This window comes from Coturnix japonica, chromosome 18 (genome assembly GCF_054131305.1).
Source record: "Coturnix japonica strain WE chromosome 18, WE-NBRP24, whole genome shotgun sequence".
NCBI classification, from domain to species: Eukaryota; Metazoa; Chordata; class Aves; order Galliformes; family Phasianidae; genus Coturnix; species Coturnix japonica.
The window spans coordinates 4,069,275-4,086,089 of record NC_140680.1 but is presented as its reverse complement, the minus strand read 5'-3'; the positions used below and the strand labels follow the sequence as shown (position 1 = coordinate 4,086,089).

The 16,815-nt window shown below is 48.6% G+C and overlaps 1 protein-coding gene across 1 annotated transcript in view; it reads left to right on the top strand.

Moving 5' to 3' along the window:
- Window positions 1–1,298: 1,298 nt before the first annotated feature.
- The window catches only part of FAT2 (FAT atypical cadherin 2), a 47,900-nt gene continuing 32,383 nt past the window's right edge, over window positions 1,299–16,815 (top strand). The window contains exons 1-3 of the mRNA XM_015875847.3: window positions 1,299–1,630; window positions 11,819–15,104; window positions 15,490–15,804. Coding sequence (XP_015731333.2) covers window positions 11,840–15,104; window positions 15,490–15,804 — 3,580 coding nt within the window. The 5' untranslated portion in view covers window positions 1,299–1,630; window positions 11,819–11,839. The remainder of the gene's footprint in view (window positions 1,631–11,818; window positions 15,105–15,489; window positions 15,805–16,815) is intronic.

The following is a 16,815-nucleotide window of genomic DNA, read 5'->3' as shown; positions in this document are numbered from 1 at the left end:
CTTGCCTTCCATGGCTGCAAGATGTAGCCACGTGGAGGAACTTTTCCTTTCACTCTTCTGAAATGTACCACCCACCATTGGGTTCCCATTGTCACAAAGAGCTGACTGGCACATCTGCTATCACTTTCATAATCATCAAAGCTTCTTCATGTTTCCTGCAAGTCATCTGACTACACCAGCTGGAAAAATGGAGAAGCTGAATGTGTAAAACCAGCAGAATTCATGTGTCTTCTCATTCAACCCAAACTGTTTCTGGAAGGGCACCATCAGCCTGAAACACAAATCATTTTCCAGGTGGAGTTAAGATGTGTTAAGGAGAGAACCCAGGATGAGCTTGTAGCATAGGATGAGGAGCAAGAAGCTGACAGATCAGTTCCCAACCAAGGCAATCCCTATCTACAATTTGAGGAGGTATTTCCTCTCTGATACTTGGTCCAAACTATCTGCTATATTGAAGACTGAAAAATGTTAGTGACCTCAAAAGCTGCATTTTCTGCAATTTAAGCAGATTTTTCTGACTCACCTTCACTGCCAACCCCAAATATCCAAAATGATGGGTCCACCCTTCCTGTATTTTAAGATTTGGACCATTAAATCATATGGATTTTCCTATGCTTTTGTGTCCCGTGACTTAATCCACCAATGTCTAGGTTGAGACAAGTCCCAGCCAAAGACGTGTGTGGCCGGAGGATTCGTGACCTGCTGGCTGGGGACGTCTTTTCAAAATCCATTGCAATCTAAAGAGGATAAATCTGTATTTTCTGAGGGTTGATGGGATTGAAAGGAAGAAAGGGACAAAGAGGTCTGAAGCTAGCCATGCTCCAGTTAACATGCCAGCAAACTGGGCTGGGATGCAACAGCCCCATCTCTGCTTCTGCTCTCCCTTCTCCTTGCTGCCTCTCTCTCTCTCTGCCTCCTGCTGTTTCAGGACAAGGACCACCTTTCCATCCCTGTTGAGCACCCGGGGGCTTTTTGGCAGCACCTGGGCTTTCTGGGGGCTCCCCCAACGCAAACAACAACAACATTCAAAGTGCCTCTCCGCACGCAGCTGCTCCGAGGATGGGTTCAGGTTTCCCCCACCCTCTTCTCCCCATCCCTCCTCGCAACACCCACCTGGCAGCTAGTTAAAAACACTCTTTGGGTTTTTCAGGTGTGTTGGAGGGAGTTACCTGACATATTTCCCCCCACCTCCCCCTCTTCGTGCTGAGGTTCTTGATTTCACGGCGATGGGATAAGCTAAGAGTAGAAAGCTCTGCAATTATTTGGCTCTAAGGTTTGGGTGCTTGCCCAGCTCTGACACACACACACACACACACACAAGTTCACTCCACAGCAAGGGCGCGAGCGATGCCTCTCCTCTCCCTCCTCCTCCAGCCCGTCACAGAAGGGCTGGCTCTCCAGCCAGGCAGTTCCACCTCCTCCAACTTTCTCTCTCGCTGCTCCCAACCTGCGCTGCTGGAGTTTCAATCAGAAAAATCCCTTCTTGCAGGAATTTCTCCCAGCCCTCTCCTCTGCTCTGTGAGCGCCATGGACACCCGGCAGCCAGCGGGGTGCTGCTGCGGGAGGGGGATTTCGGCAGCAAGGGCAGAGAGGCTGTAAACTTCAGGAGAGATCTCTCCTGTTGCAACAGGTAAGGCACGCCGGTGTGGGAAGTCGAAATGACTCAGGGATGGAGGAGGGCATGGAGGATGGAGAGATTTAGCCGTGAAACTGCTTTTGCACGTGAGTAACTTTGACTTTAAATTGCTCCATCCTGAGAATCAGGCTTTGGGATGGATAAGGATTGCTTTTCATCCAGCAGCTGTAGCATGGGGGGTTACGGGCAGAGCCACGAAATCTTAAGGTGTGTTTGCTCGAGTTTGCACCTGGGCTTATGTGGGAGACATGAGCACACTGCGGGCAGGTGGGCTGTGAGCACAGAGAGTAAAAACCTCATCACCAAGCAGAGGGTGAAGGAGAGCTGAGCACAGAAGTGCTCAGGTGTGTGCATGGGGCAGGGCTCCTGCGGGAGCACAGGGATGAGCTCTGCAGAAGCGTGATGGCGCCCGGCTGTGGGCACGGCTCTCGGCTGCACACAGCCTCACCTGCTGGGGAGCTCCTCCTGCCCTGTGCTCCCCTCTGAGCCAGCTCACACCAGGAGGATCCTGGAGGATCCCTGGGGGCAAGCACAGTGTTGGTGTTCCCCTGGTCAGCCCTGGTACCCCACAACAAGCTGCAGAGCCTGGGAGGTGAAATGAGAGTCTCATGCACCCCAAACTCTACCCCAGCCTCACCTGGGAGTGTGCATGCTGGTATGGGCATTTTGCATCATGAAAACTTTTTGTGCCATTAGCGATGGCAAACCGAGTTGAACCCACTGCAAACCCAATCCCAGCTCCAGGCATGCAGGAATTATGACCAGTATGCAGTGTTGAGAAAAGAGGTGAAAAGGAAAGGAGAGCTGGGAGTTGGGGGCAAACCAGGCTCTTCCAAAGGGCACTTATTGGGGAATCACCCCCCTGCAAGAGTTAGAGGTAGACTCAGTGGAGCGCAGCGCTGCGGAGGGGCAAAGATCAGTGGCTGTGATATAACTCCAGATAAAAATCTCTTTAAAAAGTTGGAGCCAACCACAAAGTGTTCAGGGGGCAGCAGGTCCACAGGGCTCCAGGAGTGCCCAGGTCAGCATGCATTGGATGGAGCCCGGTGCCCCTCCATCCATGCCCATGGGACACAGCAAGATCTGCTGCAGCACCACGGAGCGGGGAGGTTATCGGAGCCTTCGGGCGGAAAGCAAACAGGCTGTGGGGCTGCTGGGGAAGGCTGGGCTGTCGCGGTATTCAGGGAGGCAAAAAAACACCGGGCTTTGTACGGTGTGCCCTTATCTCTTCCTAATGTGCAGCGCACCTCTCCTTATCTGGGTCAGTTCAGGGACATCCGCCTGTCTGATAAGTGCTGGGGTTCCTCGGCTTCTATAACCCAGCCCCAGGCTCAGCCCCTGCCCCGAACACCACAGGCATGAGCGAGAATTGCCCTCCTTGAGCCCTTTCCCCACTCCAGCCCTACTCTGTGAGCGCGTTTCAAACCTGAACACTTGCAGGAACCAGCGTGTCTCCTGGCCCTCCAAACAAACATCGTTCTTAGCAAAGGGAGAGTTCAAAGGAAGCATAACACCTGGAATCAAACATCTGTTAGAAACTAATGCGCTTTGCATCCTACGCTCCTGCCAACTGCTTCCAGGCAAGTGCTGGAGGATCGTTCCAGCCACCTCCATACTGCAGAAATGGCATTCCCTGCTCAGTGCACCTCCCTTTGCAGCTCAGCCCAGAGCAGTGGGCTCACTTCTGTATCATGCACAAGCATAAGAGGATTAAATACCCTCTGCAATTTTTTTTCCACTGGGTTGGCAACACCGGAGCTCCGTTGTCTATTAGTGAGGTGATCTGCTGAGCAAGTGATTTTTTTCCCTCAACCACAGTTTTTCCTTGGCAATGGGGCAGGTACTGGTTTATGAGCAAAGAGTCTTCGTTTCCTAATTCTTGGAAGAGGAGCTCCAGGGAGGGGCAGGCTGCAAGGGATGCTAGGATGGGTTGTAGCTCAGAAGTGAACAAGGATTGAAACAAACCAAGCAATGTAGATTCTTCTTCCATATAGAGGGCATAAATAAATCTGGGAATGTTTGCCACAGGTATTGCAGGGGCCAAAAGTATAGCTGGCTTCAGATGAGATTTTGATCCATTTGGGGGTGATAGAATCATAGATGGGTTGGGTTAGAAGGTACCTCAAAGACTATCAGTTCCAAGCCCTCTGCTGTGAATTGGCTACCCCCCATCAGCTCAGGCCCATCCAACCTGGCCTTGGGGCAACACCTCCAGGGATGGGGCAATGCCTCCAGAGATGGGTGGTTTCAGTGGATTCTGTTCAACACAAGAGCCTGAGAACAACAGCTGCTCCAGTGGTGCTCTTACACTGGCACTACAGAGCAGAAAGATCATGTTGCACATGCTTTGTATCTCAGGCTCCTCCACTACATCATCAGAACTGGTGTTGTTTTGGGGGAGAAATAAGAGAGAGATGGCCAAGCTGTTTGGCCATTGCTGTGTTACAGGGCTATTTCAGACCTTGAGTTGATGCTGTGACTCAGGCAGCCCACAGAATGTTGGTGTGCTATGAATAGGTGCTTGGGATGGCTCAGGCTACCCAGGACCTGCGCTGTGCAGGTGGCACCGGGTGCCAGTGTCACAGTCCCATTGTGTCAGTGCAGGGCTCTGCAAAGGTTCTGCGATGCTGAGATCTTTCAGATGTGTGTTTCTGACACACAGTCAGTGAGAGCTGACACGGACATGCTGTGACAATGAGAGCAGCCTGGGCAAACATGCCTGACTAGGGGTTAATCTTTCCTCTGCTGAGATCCCAAGCTCCCTGGTACAGGGGCAGACTTTGAATGGGTTTTATTGGCTTGAGAGGATGTCGTTGCACTCAGTATGTGTCTGCTGCAGGGAAATCCTGTGGCACAGCCATCAGCATTATTTTACAAGCAAAGATTGTGTCCTGATCGTCTCATTCATTCTGTCCTCTGTGTCCTTATACTGCCTCTGAATGCATGAGAAAGAAGGAGCAAAGCAAGACAGACAGATGGCAGCGGAGCTCAGGATGCTGCAGGCAGAGCTGAATGCTGCTCCCTCTGCTCTCCTCCAGGCACCAGAAGGGAAGAAGCAGCAGGGCGCTGGGGAGGGGAAGGAGCAAATCTCTGTATCAGAGCAGGGTTGGTCTGTGAGTGCATGAGAATTGCCCAAGAGGAGAGAAGGAGGAGTGGTGGCCATGGCTGTGCTGCAGGGCAGAGCGGAGCAGCCCCACTGAGTACTGGGCTCCTGACCTGAACCATGTGGACACATGGTCCTCACCCAGTTCTTGGTGCCAAGATGCTCTGATTCCTTCCCAACATATTTCATTGACCATAGCAGAATGGGGAAGAATGGAAAGGGCATCAGAGGACTGCTGGCATTCAGGTGATGCAGCCTGGCAAGCTGTGTGAGGTGTCTCAGGGTCAAATAGCTCAGGGCTGTACCTCTCAAACACAGGCTGAAGTAGGAGCTGAGCCCAACCCAGACCCGTATCTCCCATGGGTCAGCTGGGAGCTGTGTGCTGGGATCCTAGAAAGGATCTCACAGGCTTTGCAGCACCTAAATAAACAGCTGTTTTGTGAGCAGCAGAATTCATGCAGCTTGGTTGCCTGGGGCACTCACTCTTGTGTGGATTCTCTGATGTCTAATAATGGGGTTGGGCTCATATTAGAGCCTTTTCTTCCAGCTGGGAGTCCTAATTTGGATTTCTCTCCTCTCTCCTTCTGATTTTCACAAGCTTGTGCAAAGCCACCTCCTTTCAAATCTTTACCTATCTGTTAACTTTGGCTGAAGCTGGCCAGTGGATCTAGAAAGTGGTATGGAGAACTGACAGTGTGGTCTCCCGTGGCTGCTTACCTCAGCACTCTGAAGGCAAGGGAATGATTATCAGAGCAAGATGATTTGCATCCCAAGAATGAGGAAAATGTGAAATGTTCAGTATGGGTTTTATCAGGAGCAGGCAATCAAAAGCGAGACCAGCATCCCTGGTGACTCTCGACCTGTGCTGATGGTCACAGCACATCTGCTGGGGCAACTCATTGGCAGCAAGCGAGGTGCATGGTTAACAGCCTCCATGGGAACTGAATCCCTGAGAGCAGCACAGTCCCAGCTCCAGAGGGGTCAGGACATGCTCACGTGAGTGCCTGGCAGGATGTGGCTGCCTCATGCACCGACCCGTCTGGGCTGTGCTCCCTGCTCAGCAGCTCCATCCCACCTCCCAGCCACTGCATCACAGCAATGGGCAGCCGTCCCCATCAGACACCAGTGGGATCGCTGTACCCTCCTCATCGCCTGGCTGACCCTGGGCATGAAGTCACCACCTTCCTGGCTGTCAATGCACTGGCAGCTTCTGGGCTGTGGGTAGAGCTTACCCCTGCTGCTGGTGAGGACGGGGAACCACCAGTGAGCAAGGAGTGCAAAAGAAAGGGATTTGGATTAATGCATAAGGATGCTTCCCCTTATGCTCATGGCACAAGCAAGTCAACCTCCTCAGTATCACACATCCTGTGGGACAGCAGCCAGTAGAAAAGCAATGCCAGCCCTTGGCAAGGGTCGGGTGGTCAAGTTGCTGAGCATGAGGATGTGCATCAAGGTGAGAGTGAAGGGATCTTAGCTCCAACCCCCGGGACAGGAATGACTGGGAGCATAGCCTTGTGGCTGGAGGATGTTGATAGAGTACAGGGACCACTGATCAGCTTGGCAAGGGGACAGGAAAGGAGCTGCCTCTGGACCCAGCATTTGGGGTGCCAGCAGCCATTGGGTGGCAGTCAGCTGTGATCCATGACACCAACCAAGAACTCTATTGAGAAATAACCACCTTTTGGGTTCCCAGCCAGCTACAGCAGTCCCAGGCAGTGCCTCCATGCTCTCAGGAAGGTGCAAGGTTCCCTCATCCCTTAGTCCTCCTCCAGGAATCCTAGACCCTCACTGAGGGCTGTACATCCCTGGAGCTGTGTGATTAACTCCTGTTTTGGAGAGATGTTGCAATGCCAAGACAGATAAAGATCAATGACCCTTATATCTCGGCGGGAAGCTCAAGCCTGTTCAAGTCCCGTGCCTAACAGATGGGCTCCTGGAGCCTTACAGCAATGACAGAGAAATCTCAACTATATGACATGTCAAAGCCAGGCATTACCTGGCTTGGTGCTGACAGCACAACAAAATCAGGCTCTCCCTGGGTTCCTCATAAAGCACTGGCTCAAAAACACACACTGCATATGGAAAAGGGACAGGAGAAAGCCTTTGGCTCCAAAGCAAGGTGTTGCCTTGTTCATGGACAGAAGATGGCTTGGAGCTGAAGACACGTGGGACCTAAAATGCAGCAGGAAAAGCATCAGGACACATCCAAAGCCATGAGGATGGAGCAGTGGGTGAGTTGTTCCAGGTGGAAGGGGACAAATAGCTGCCTTGAGGAGGCACCATTCAGGAAGAAGTCCACAGAACCAGCTCAGAGCTGTGCTGAGCATCCCACCAAGATCAACCAGTATTTGGTCTCTGAAGATTGGGAAGGAACAGCCAGGCTGCATCCTGGTGAAATCTGCAAGTCCAAGAAGAAGTTCTGCCCATGTGAGCATCATCCCTGAACATGCTGCTGCAGAACTGTTCTGCCAATGGCAGCCCTTCCAAAGTCATCCGCAGGTGCTGAAAAACCCAGAGATACACCAAGGAAAGAAGCACTGTAACTTCAGGGCCAGTCTTCCTTAGTTTTCTGTCCCTGTGTAGTACCTCCAGGATGCACTTCTTCTGCATCACTGCAAAACCAATCTCTGCACAACCAAATCAGGAGAGCTAAGCACAGTGCCTACCATTAGCCCAGGCTCAACCTCCCACTGAAGGAAATGCTGCTGAGAACATGGGAACAGCTCCACGTCACGATTTAGGAAAGGATGAGTTTGTTTGTTTTACAAAGTCCAAGAGAAACAGACCAAAAAATACCAATCTGGCCCCAGAATGCAAACCCCACAGGTCTGGCTTTGTTAGTGACCTGGGGAACTCACCAAAACTGCACCGAATGCAGGAAGACTCAACCCGAGCAACATTGCTGCAGTGAGAAAACAGCAAGCATTAGCCTAGCGCAAGTCAAAGTACAACTTGTGCATCGATTATTTTGATGTTGCGAATCAGAACATCTCATGGGCACGGATCACCACCCACACAACGAGCAGGTTTTACAGCTCTGTGACTTTTCAACATAGAAACCCCATCGACTGCTTCCTGATTGACCCTTCTCAGAAGTCAGCCATAATTCAGACTGCTCTGACCACCGATGAACCCCATCTGCTCTATTACCCCTCAGTCCAGGAGAAGACAGTGCCACAACTCCTAAAATCACAGGGCCACATTGCAAAAGCATTCTGAGATCATCAAATCCAATGATCCATCTAACACAAATCCACTGCCTCTTCTCTTTCCCAAAGCCTCATACCCACCACCCTACAGGATGTGCTTCCTCTGCTCTCCATTTCTACTCCTCCATGACCACTAAATTCCACACCCAGATCTGGACTGCCCCAGCACTGTCTATTTGAGCAACCTCCCTTCTCCCTCTGCTCCTACTGCTGGCAGCCTCCAAGGCATTGGTGTGCTCAGGGTTGGTGTTGATGGCTATTTATTCCAGGTGAGAGGTTGTTTCTTATAATGAAGAAAGAAAGGAAGGAATTGAGAGAAAAAATGACTTTTTCTTTACACTTTTGATCCCAAAACTTTTGGCCAAGCTCTGACTACAGCCAGTAAGGGGAATGTTGCTCTTCGTGTGTTTGGCTTGTTTTGTGTTTGGGGTTTTGCTTGTTTTCAAATGTTCCTCTTGAAGGGGATCAGAAGGTGGGGCTGGGGCCACACCTGCTTGCTTGGTCTGCAGCACCACCAAACCCCACTGCAGCCCACAGGGGTCCCCAGGGTCCATTCCCCAGCACCATCCACTCACCCTGGTTGGTGGGGTCATACTCTACCCCAAGCCCCAACCCCCAATGCCCGTCCCCCAACCGCCCCCCACACACTCTTTGAACCTCAGCGCTGTGTTTGTTCCTTCATTTTAAACCAACAGATTTGGGCACGTCTCCTACAGAGAATTACAATTTGGATGTTAAATTTAGACGCGTGCTTAGGCTGCGATCAGAGATACAGCGCGTGTTTACTGGCTCTGTGGGTACTTTGCATCTACAGGGCTGAGGTCGAAGCCCCTCGAGGCTCTCAGATCGTCGCCTGGTGATTAGGAGGAGGCTGAATCACCACCAACGAGGCTCTGCTATCTCCCCCAGTCAGAGCATGCCCTCCCTGTCTGGTTCCATTCCAATTGAGGGGCTTTCTCCAGCACCCAGCTCCAGGGGGACGTCTGTGCCCAAGGGAGCTGAACAAGAGAGAAGCAAAGACCTCTCATTCCTGGGCAAGAAGCAAGAATAGAAATACACAATCCCTTGAAATAATGGTTGGGTTTTGAGGGAGGGCATTTCAGCTTGTTTCACCCAATTTTGATGCCTGTAAACTCAAATTCAGAGTTTTCTCTTGTAATATCATGGTGTATAAACAAATCAAAAGCAATTGGTTCAACACTCATGTCAGAGGGCTTTCTAGCACAGTCCTAAATTCTCATGAGCTTGACAGATAAGACCTTTGATGCTGTAGTCCTTGCCATAGAAAATAAGCACTTTTCTCTATTTTTCTAATAAATCCCACAGGACTTTTTTCTTCTTTCCTCTTTCCTCCCACCACCGAAATGATCTATACACCAGCAGCTCACTCTCATGGAATTGTTAAGATTGGAAAAGACCACTAAGAACATCTAGTCCAACATCCACCTCCCACCGCCATGCCTACTAAGCCAGGTCCCACAGTGCCACAAAGTTGTCCTTGTAATCTCCAGGTCCAAATGAATACAAAGCTGGTAGAGCTGAAGGTTGATATGTGGGAAAGAAGGGGATCTGCAGGGTCCTGTCCATCTGTTAAGAGGCAGTGGGCAGGGAAAAGATGCTGGAGAAACCTTGATTTAATGACTTCACAGCTTTCTGAGCCTAGAAAGTAAGTCTGATGGCTGTGTTTGTATTCCAGGTAGAGCTGGTGAAGTGACACATCTCAGAGTACAGGAGATGTAGACAGGGGATGTGCTGATGTTGGGGCTTTGGGCACAGGTCCTGCATTGGAGAGAAATTATAAGATATCAAGAGCTGATACTGCTGCCTGCTAGAAAATTATCCCTAAGGTCTGGCTGTGCCTTTCACTTTTTGAGATTATTTCCAGAGGAAACAAGGCTTCTGCCTCAACCTCCGTCTGTGTTGTTGCTCTCCATCCCCCACAATAAGAGCTGAAGCCATTGATTGCCTTCAGCCCAGCTTGTAATTGAGAGCAAAGCTCTCAGAAACATGAGGTCATAACTGGTTTGGCAAAACAATTAACTGGACAGAGGTGTATAACCCTGCTAATGCCCCCATGGAGGAAGGACACCAACATGAGCTGAGACCATCTTAGATGTCAGGAAGTCTACAGGCAGCAGTCAAGTTCAGGACATTCCAGGAGGGTTTCAGAAGAGTGTTTGCGTCTTGTTAAATGCCAGAAAACCCACTCCTTGCTCAAGGTTATCCTCCCATACAGAATTGCTGGTGTTCAAGAAGGCATGTTCTCTAGCTCTGGCTCTTCTTGTGGTTGTGGAGTTCATAACGTCTCTGCCTTGTGGGTTCTCTGATGTCTTATAAGAGATGAGTTCACATTGCCATTTCAGTGCAATTGAATTAAAAAGTCAATTAGCCCAGATACAAAACGATCGGCTTCATTAACTCTGTTGTTCATGAAACAACACTGTCTTTTTGTTGCTGTTTTATTCTGCTGTCTTATTCTACTGAATTGTATGTGACTTTTCCTGCTTCCCAGTCCTAGCAGACGCACGCGCACGCAGCATGCATGCATTTTATTTCCAGGTTCAGCAGTTGAAAATGTTGGAAGGAAGCAGCTCTAGGCAGGTCCCTACATGCTGCCAAACTCTTAGACGCTGCCAGGTAATGAGCAGATTGTTTCAGAGCAGAATTTTCAGCTCCTCGGAAGGAACAACGTGCCTTTTAGTATCCTTGCGCTCCATGATTCTCTTTCGTACCCTGTGCATTTGTGACTATGGTGTGTTTTCCAGAAGTGAATTGATGTTGTCATAAAAGAGTCTGAATCTTGTCACTTAGGGAAGGTCTAAATTGCATTAACTTACTCTGATGTTTTCACTTCATAGTGACTTGCTGCGCTCAGTTTGAGACCATTTCTCTCAATGACTTCAGCAGTGGGATTGCTGGGTGATTGGCACATGACTGCCAAGGAAAAAGGGGTTCAGATGGAGCATCAAATATACATCTCCGTGCTTATCAGTAGTTCATCACCTCAGTGAGAGAATGTGACACACGTTGCTAGTTAGGCTCCAATAATTTATTCCTAACATTCGAATTGACTTATAAACTGAACTAGTTCTGGCTTTTAAAGAGATGAGTCTTGAAAAAGTGTCTGGAAAAACAAGTCTTCCCTGTTTAAATTAGGAATGTGCCAAATGACTGGCAGGTACTTGATATGTAATTTAAATTTAAAAGAGGAAGAAACAGCTCTAGATAAAGATCTTCTAGGATATCTATGGGAAATATATGCACCTATATTTAGCTCATCCCTGGCTTCAAACCCTGCATGCACACACAGCAGCACACACCAAGCTTTATGAAAAGAGCAGGCCTTGATCCTTTAACGAGCCCTGCAAAGCTGCCTAATAAAGCTACATCCTTGTTAATCATGGGTGCACTCTCCATTTCCTTCTGTGACATCAAACTCATGTCTCTGATACACACATTCACAGAGATAAATCACAAAACCACAGATTTTCACCAGTTGTTAGAGAAGGCAGTGGATGGCGGGTGGGCATGAGTGGCAGGAATCCTGAGCCTGGGGCTTTGCCTTGAGAAGGAGGAACCAGGGGAGTTACTCAACCAAGGGCAGCGTGGTAAAAGTGTCTTGCTAGAGATCTGCTCTTTCAAGCAGCACAAGGGAAAAATTCCTGATACTCAAGGTATGGTTTGATGGCATGACTTAGTGACTGGCAACTCTACCCATGGCAGGAGGGATTGGAGCTCAGTTGTTGAGTACCCCTGAACCTAAGCCATTCTATGACTCTATGACTTTTCCTCTAGCACACTGGCTTTAATAAAAATAGCCCTCTTCCATACATGCCAGAATTCACAATGCTCTTCTTTTAATCCCTGCAGGACCTGAGGAGACACCACACCATGGAAATCATTACCAAGAGGAACTTCCTGAGTTTTGCTGTTTTACTGGTGCACTGCACGATCCATGATGCAAGCTGTGAGAAAGACAAAACCTCCCCCCTGCGCTTCACCCACTTCTTCTACAATGCCACCATCTACGAGAACTCAGCTCCCAAGACTTATGTGGAGAGCTATGTCAAAATGGGTATTTACAAGACTGAACCCGAGTGGGACATCAGATACAGAATAGCTTCTGGAGACAGCAGTGGTCTCTTTAAAACAGAGGAGCATGTCATTGGGGATTTCTGCTTCTTGAGAATAAGAACTAGGAGCAGCAACACAGCACTTTTAAACCGAGAGGTCAAAGATAGTTATATGTTAATAATCAAGGCCACAGAGAATACCTTTGCCTATGAAGCCTGGGCCAAAGTTTTAATCCACATTCTTGACAGAAATGACTTGAAACCTCTCTTTTCACCCCCTTCCTACAAAGTGTCCATTAGAGAAGACACTCCTCTGAAAACAGTGGTCAGCACACTCAGTGCCACAGATGCCGATGCTGGCCAGAATGCAGAGTTCTACTATGCCCTCAACACAAAGTCAGACCTGTTCACCATCCACCCCACCACAGGGGCAGTTGTGACCACTGGTAGGCTGAACAGCACCCATCGAGGCAGGCACCACCTGCAAGTTTTAGCTGTGGACAGAATGAGAAAGATCATGGAGGGGAATGGCTTTGGGAACCTGGCTAGTCTCATGATCCAAGTGGAGCCCTCTGTCAGGAAACCCCCATCTATATCCTCAGTGAATGTGGTACCGCCTGACTCAGCCGAAGACCTTCACTACGCAAGCCTGTCTGTAGAAAGCGGTGACTCAGAAGCAGGGATAGATTCAGTAGACTTTGTAGATGGAGATTCAGGAAGGCATTTCGCAGTCATCAGACCCTACTTTGGAAGCACAGAGTTCATGATTGTGGCAATAAAAGAGATAGACTGGCTACTTCACCCTTTTGGTTTCAACCTCAGTCTGCAAGCCAAGGACAAGAATAAACCACCACTTTTCTCCCCAGTTAGAGTTATACACATACCTCCTTCCAAGTATGTCTCTGCCAGGTTTGAGAAAGAAGTCTACCGAGTCCAGCTCAGTGAATTTTCCCCACCTGGAAGCCAAGTTGCTATGGTGAAGATTACACCAGTCCTCCCAAATCTTAAATATGTTTTGAAACCTACCCCTGACAGCACACACTTTAAAATCAATCCTCACACTGGATTGATTACTACTCTCAGAGCAATGGACTTCCACGAGCAATCTAATTTTCAACTTGAAGTTGCAACCTCTAACAGCCATGCATCTGCAACTGTTGTCGTTGACATCATTGACTGCAACAATCATGCTCCAAGTTTTAGTCAGTCTTCATACCGTGGGGCCTTTGATGAGAATGTTCCTCCTGGCACCAGTGTCTTAACAGTGCATGCTACAGATGAAGATGAAGGAGACAATGGCTTTGTAACCTACACCATAGCCAACCAGAAATCAGTTCCCTTTGTCATTGACCCGTATTCTGGCATAATTTCCACCACCAAGTCAATGGATTATGAGTTGATGCAGAGATGGTATCACCTGCGAGTGTGGGCATCAGATTGGGGCTCACCTTTCCGCCATGAAACGGAGGTGTACGTTTCCCTCATGCTCAGCAATGTCAACGACAATGCTCCTGTGTTTGAGAAGGCAAGCTGCAGTGGCAGCATCCCACGGGACTTTCCTGTTGGGAACCCTGTGGCCACAGTCTCTGCAATCGACAGTGATGAGCTGCAGCGTATCAAGTATGAAATCAAGTCTGGCAACGAGTTACGGCATTTTGAACTGAATCCCATCTCTGGAGTAATATCTCTTAGAATATCTCTGAGAGATCTTCCTTCTGAACAGCCACTCTTCTACTCTTTGAAAATAACTGCAACAGATGGGGAGAACTATGCTTTGCCAACATCTGTAAATATCACTGTGGTCAGCCAAGGTCTCCCTGTTAAAATGCAGTGTGAGGAAACAGGAGTATTGAAACAACTGACAGAAACTATCATACACTCCATTGAGTCCCAGTCTCAAGGCCAAGGGCAGGATGATGAAACAACTCTAAATTTGCACCTTATAAACCATAACGCTCCGAAATTTGATGACAGCTTTCCACGATCTATTGATATCATAGAGAGTGTTCCCATCAACTCAACTATTGCTGACCTTTCAGCTGTTGATCCTGATACTGGTTTTAATGGGAAACTGGTCTATGTGATCTCAGATGGAAATGTTGACAGCTGCTTTACCATTGACCTGGAACTAGGTCTCCTTCAGGTCCTTTCTCCTTTAGATCATGAACGAACCAGTTTCTACATTCTTAACATTACTGTGTATGACCTTGGCACACCACAAAAATCATCTTGGAAACTCCTGGCTGTGAATGTGTTGGATACCAATGATAATACTCCTAGATTCCCACAAGGTGCCTACTGGGTGACGATACCTGAAAATGTAGTAACAGGGACAACAATAGCTCAGTTGAAAGCAGAAGACGCTGATACAGATGATAATGGGAGAGTAAAATATTCTCTCCTAACCCCCACTGACAAGTTTGACATCAACAGCGTCACTGGAGAAGTGACAGTTATAGGTGCCCTGGACAGAGAATTGTGGCCTTGCTATACACTGAAAATAAAAGCTAAGGACCAGCCCAAAACAGGCTATGAGCTGTTCTCCGTTACAGATCTCATTGTGACTCTGGAGGATGTAAATGACAATGACCCACACTGCCTCCCAGCCCTGAACAGTGTGACAGTCCCAGAGGACCTGCCTGTAGGAACCATCCTCCTCTTTTTGGAGGCTTTTGATCCTGATGCTGGCTCTGGGGGTGAGGTGAGGTACAGCCTTGTTAATGATGAGGACATGATGTTTCATGTAGACAAGCTGACTGGAGCACTGCGGTTAGAGAAGGAGCTGGACTATGAGAAGAAGGACTCTTACAATCTAACCGTGCAGGTCAGTGACAGTGGGAAGCCCGTCTCTCGCTCTTCCCTCTGCCACCTGGAAGTGAACGTCCTTGATGTCAATGAGAACTTGTACCCACCGCGCTTTGCCTCCTTTGTCTTCAAAGGCTGGGTTCAGGAGAACAGCCCCGAAGGCACGTCTGTGATGATGGTCACAGCAAAGGATATTGATAAGGGGAAAGATGGAGAGGTTCAGTATTTCCTCCGAGAGGGCACTGGCCTGTCCGTCTTCAGCATTGAGAAGGACACAGGTAATTATTGCTTTATTTAAATATTTACCTCAAAGGCTGAAACAACATGCTGTGTTTTGCCTGATTTTTTGACTCAGTGCATTCAAATCCTCTGTTTTTCTGCAGGGATTTATGATGTGTATCCCTGTATACGGGGAGGAACAAGTAGGGTTTGTCTCCTTTAAACAGAGTAAAATCCATGTCAACCCTCACATTTGTACCAAATTACCTCCAACACAAGCAAGCCCCTGTCTGCCACACAGTGTCACAGCCATGCAAGGCTGATGCCAATCTTTATACATCCGTGAAATACAGTAAGCAGAACAGAAAGACAGATTGGTGTAGCACTGAATACAAAGTGGTTTGAGTTCCCTAGATCCCTCACAAACACTCTCTTTCATTGCAGGCACCATCAGGACCATCGGACCACTTGATCGAGAAGGGATGTCTCACTACTGGCTGACAGTGCTAGCTCTTGACCTGGGAACAGTTCCTCTGTCTTCTGCGACTGAAATTTACATTGAAGTCACTGATACAAATGACAACCCACCTCAGATGTCCAGACCTGTTTATTATGCCTCTGTGATGGAGAATTCGCCACCAAACACATCTGTCCTTCAGCTCGATGCTTTAGACCCAGACTCTAGCTCAGAGGGAAAACTGACTTTTCACATCCTAACTGGAAATCCTCAGGGACTCTTCACCATTAACCTTGTGACAGGTAAGACTGACCCAACTCAACTGTGTTTTTTGAGGCTCTCAAATGCCCAGAAGATGCTATGTGATCAATAGAAACAGCCCACACAGCTGCACTGTCACACCTTCCTTCCGTAGCAAAAGTCCACCTCCAGGTACACAGTGTGGAGGCTGACCATTGAAACCCTCCACCTGGAGGCTGGTATTTGCAGCCAGATGGCTCTTAGAGTGGCACAAATGTGTTGTGTTCAAAGCTCTTTATAGAATTGAGGGGCTGTTTTTGTTCTTCCCCCTTACAAACAACCAGGCTATTGCACAGCCTGAGCCAGGAAACACCCTTCTGGAGGTGACTGTTTGCTCCTGAGAGCCAGCAAGGCAGGATTAATAAAAATTAATCCCATTGCCTTTAAAGGTTCCACCCATCTCCCGGTACCATTAGCACACTCAATGCAGCAAGCCTCTGCTGCCATCTTCCTAGACTATATCTTTCATCTGGGAATTAATTAACAGATCTTTCAGAACCATCAAAAACCAGTCAATGTTTAGTGTAAACAGCTTCCTCAAACTATCCCAGAGCGCTGACATCGGGCCAGTCTGGCAGGGAAAGCTGCACCATGCCCTTCGCTCCATCAGCTCCTGGGAGGAGAGGGAAGGGAGGGCACAAAGCCCGGGTTTGGGAGAGGATTAATTGTATGACTTTGATCTCCTGCGGGTGATAAAAGCAGTTCATCTACTGCAGTGGGAGAGAAGCCTGCTCTCAGATGGGGAAGGAGCAGGATGTGCAGTAAAAGGCTGATGCAGTGACATTAGCTGATGGCTTATTCTGGTGTGAGCGCAGCCCTACAAAGCAGGACTCCAAGGTCACTGTGTTTTATGCTAAAACAATAAACACTGGCCAAATCCAAACATTTACTAATGAGGAACCTCACCTCTAAGCCAATGCTTTAATTCCCATCTTAGACAAAAAAAGCTCTTTCAGGTGTGAGTCATCCCCTATCCATCTCACTCTACAGTCAGATAATTTGCATGTGAAGAG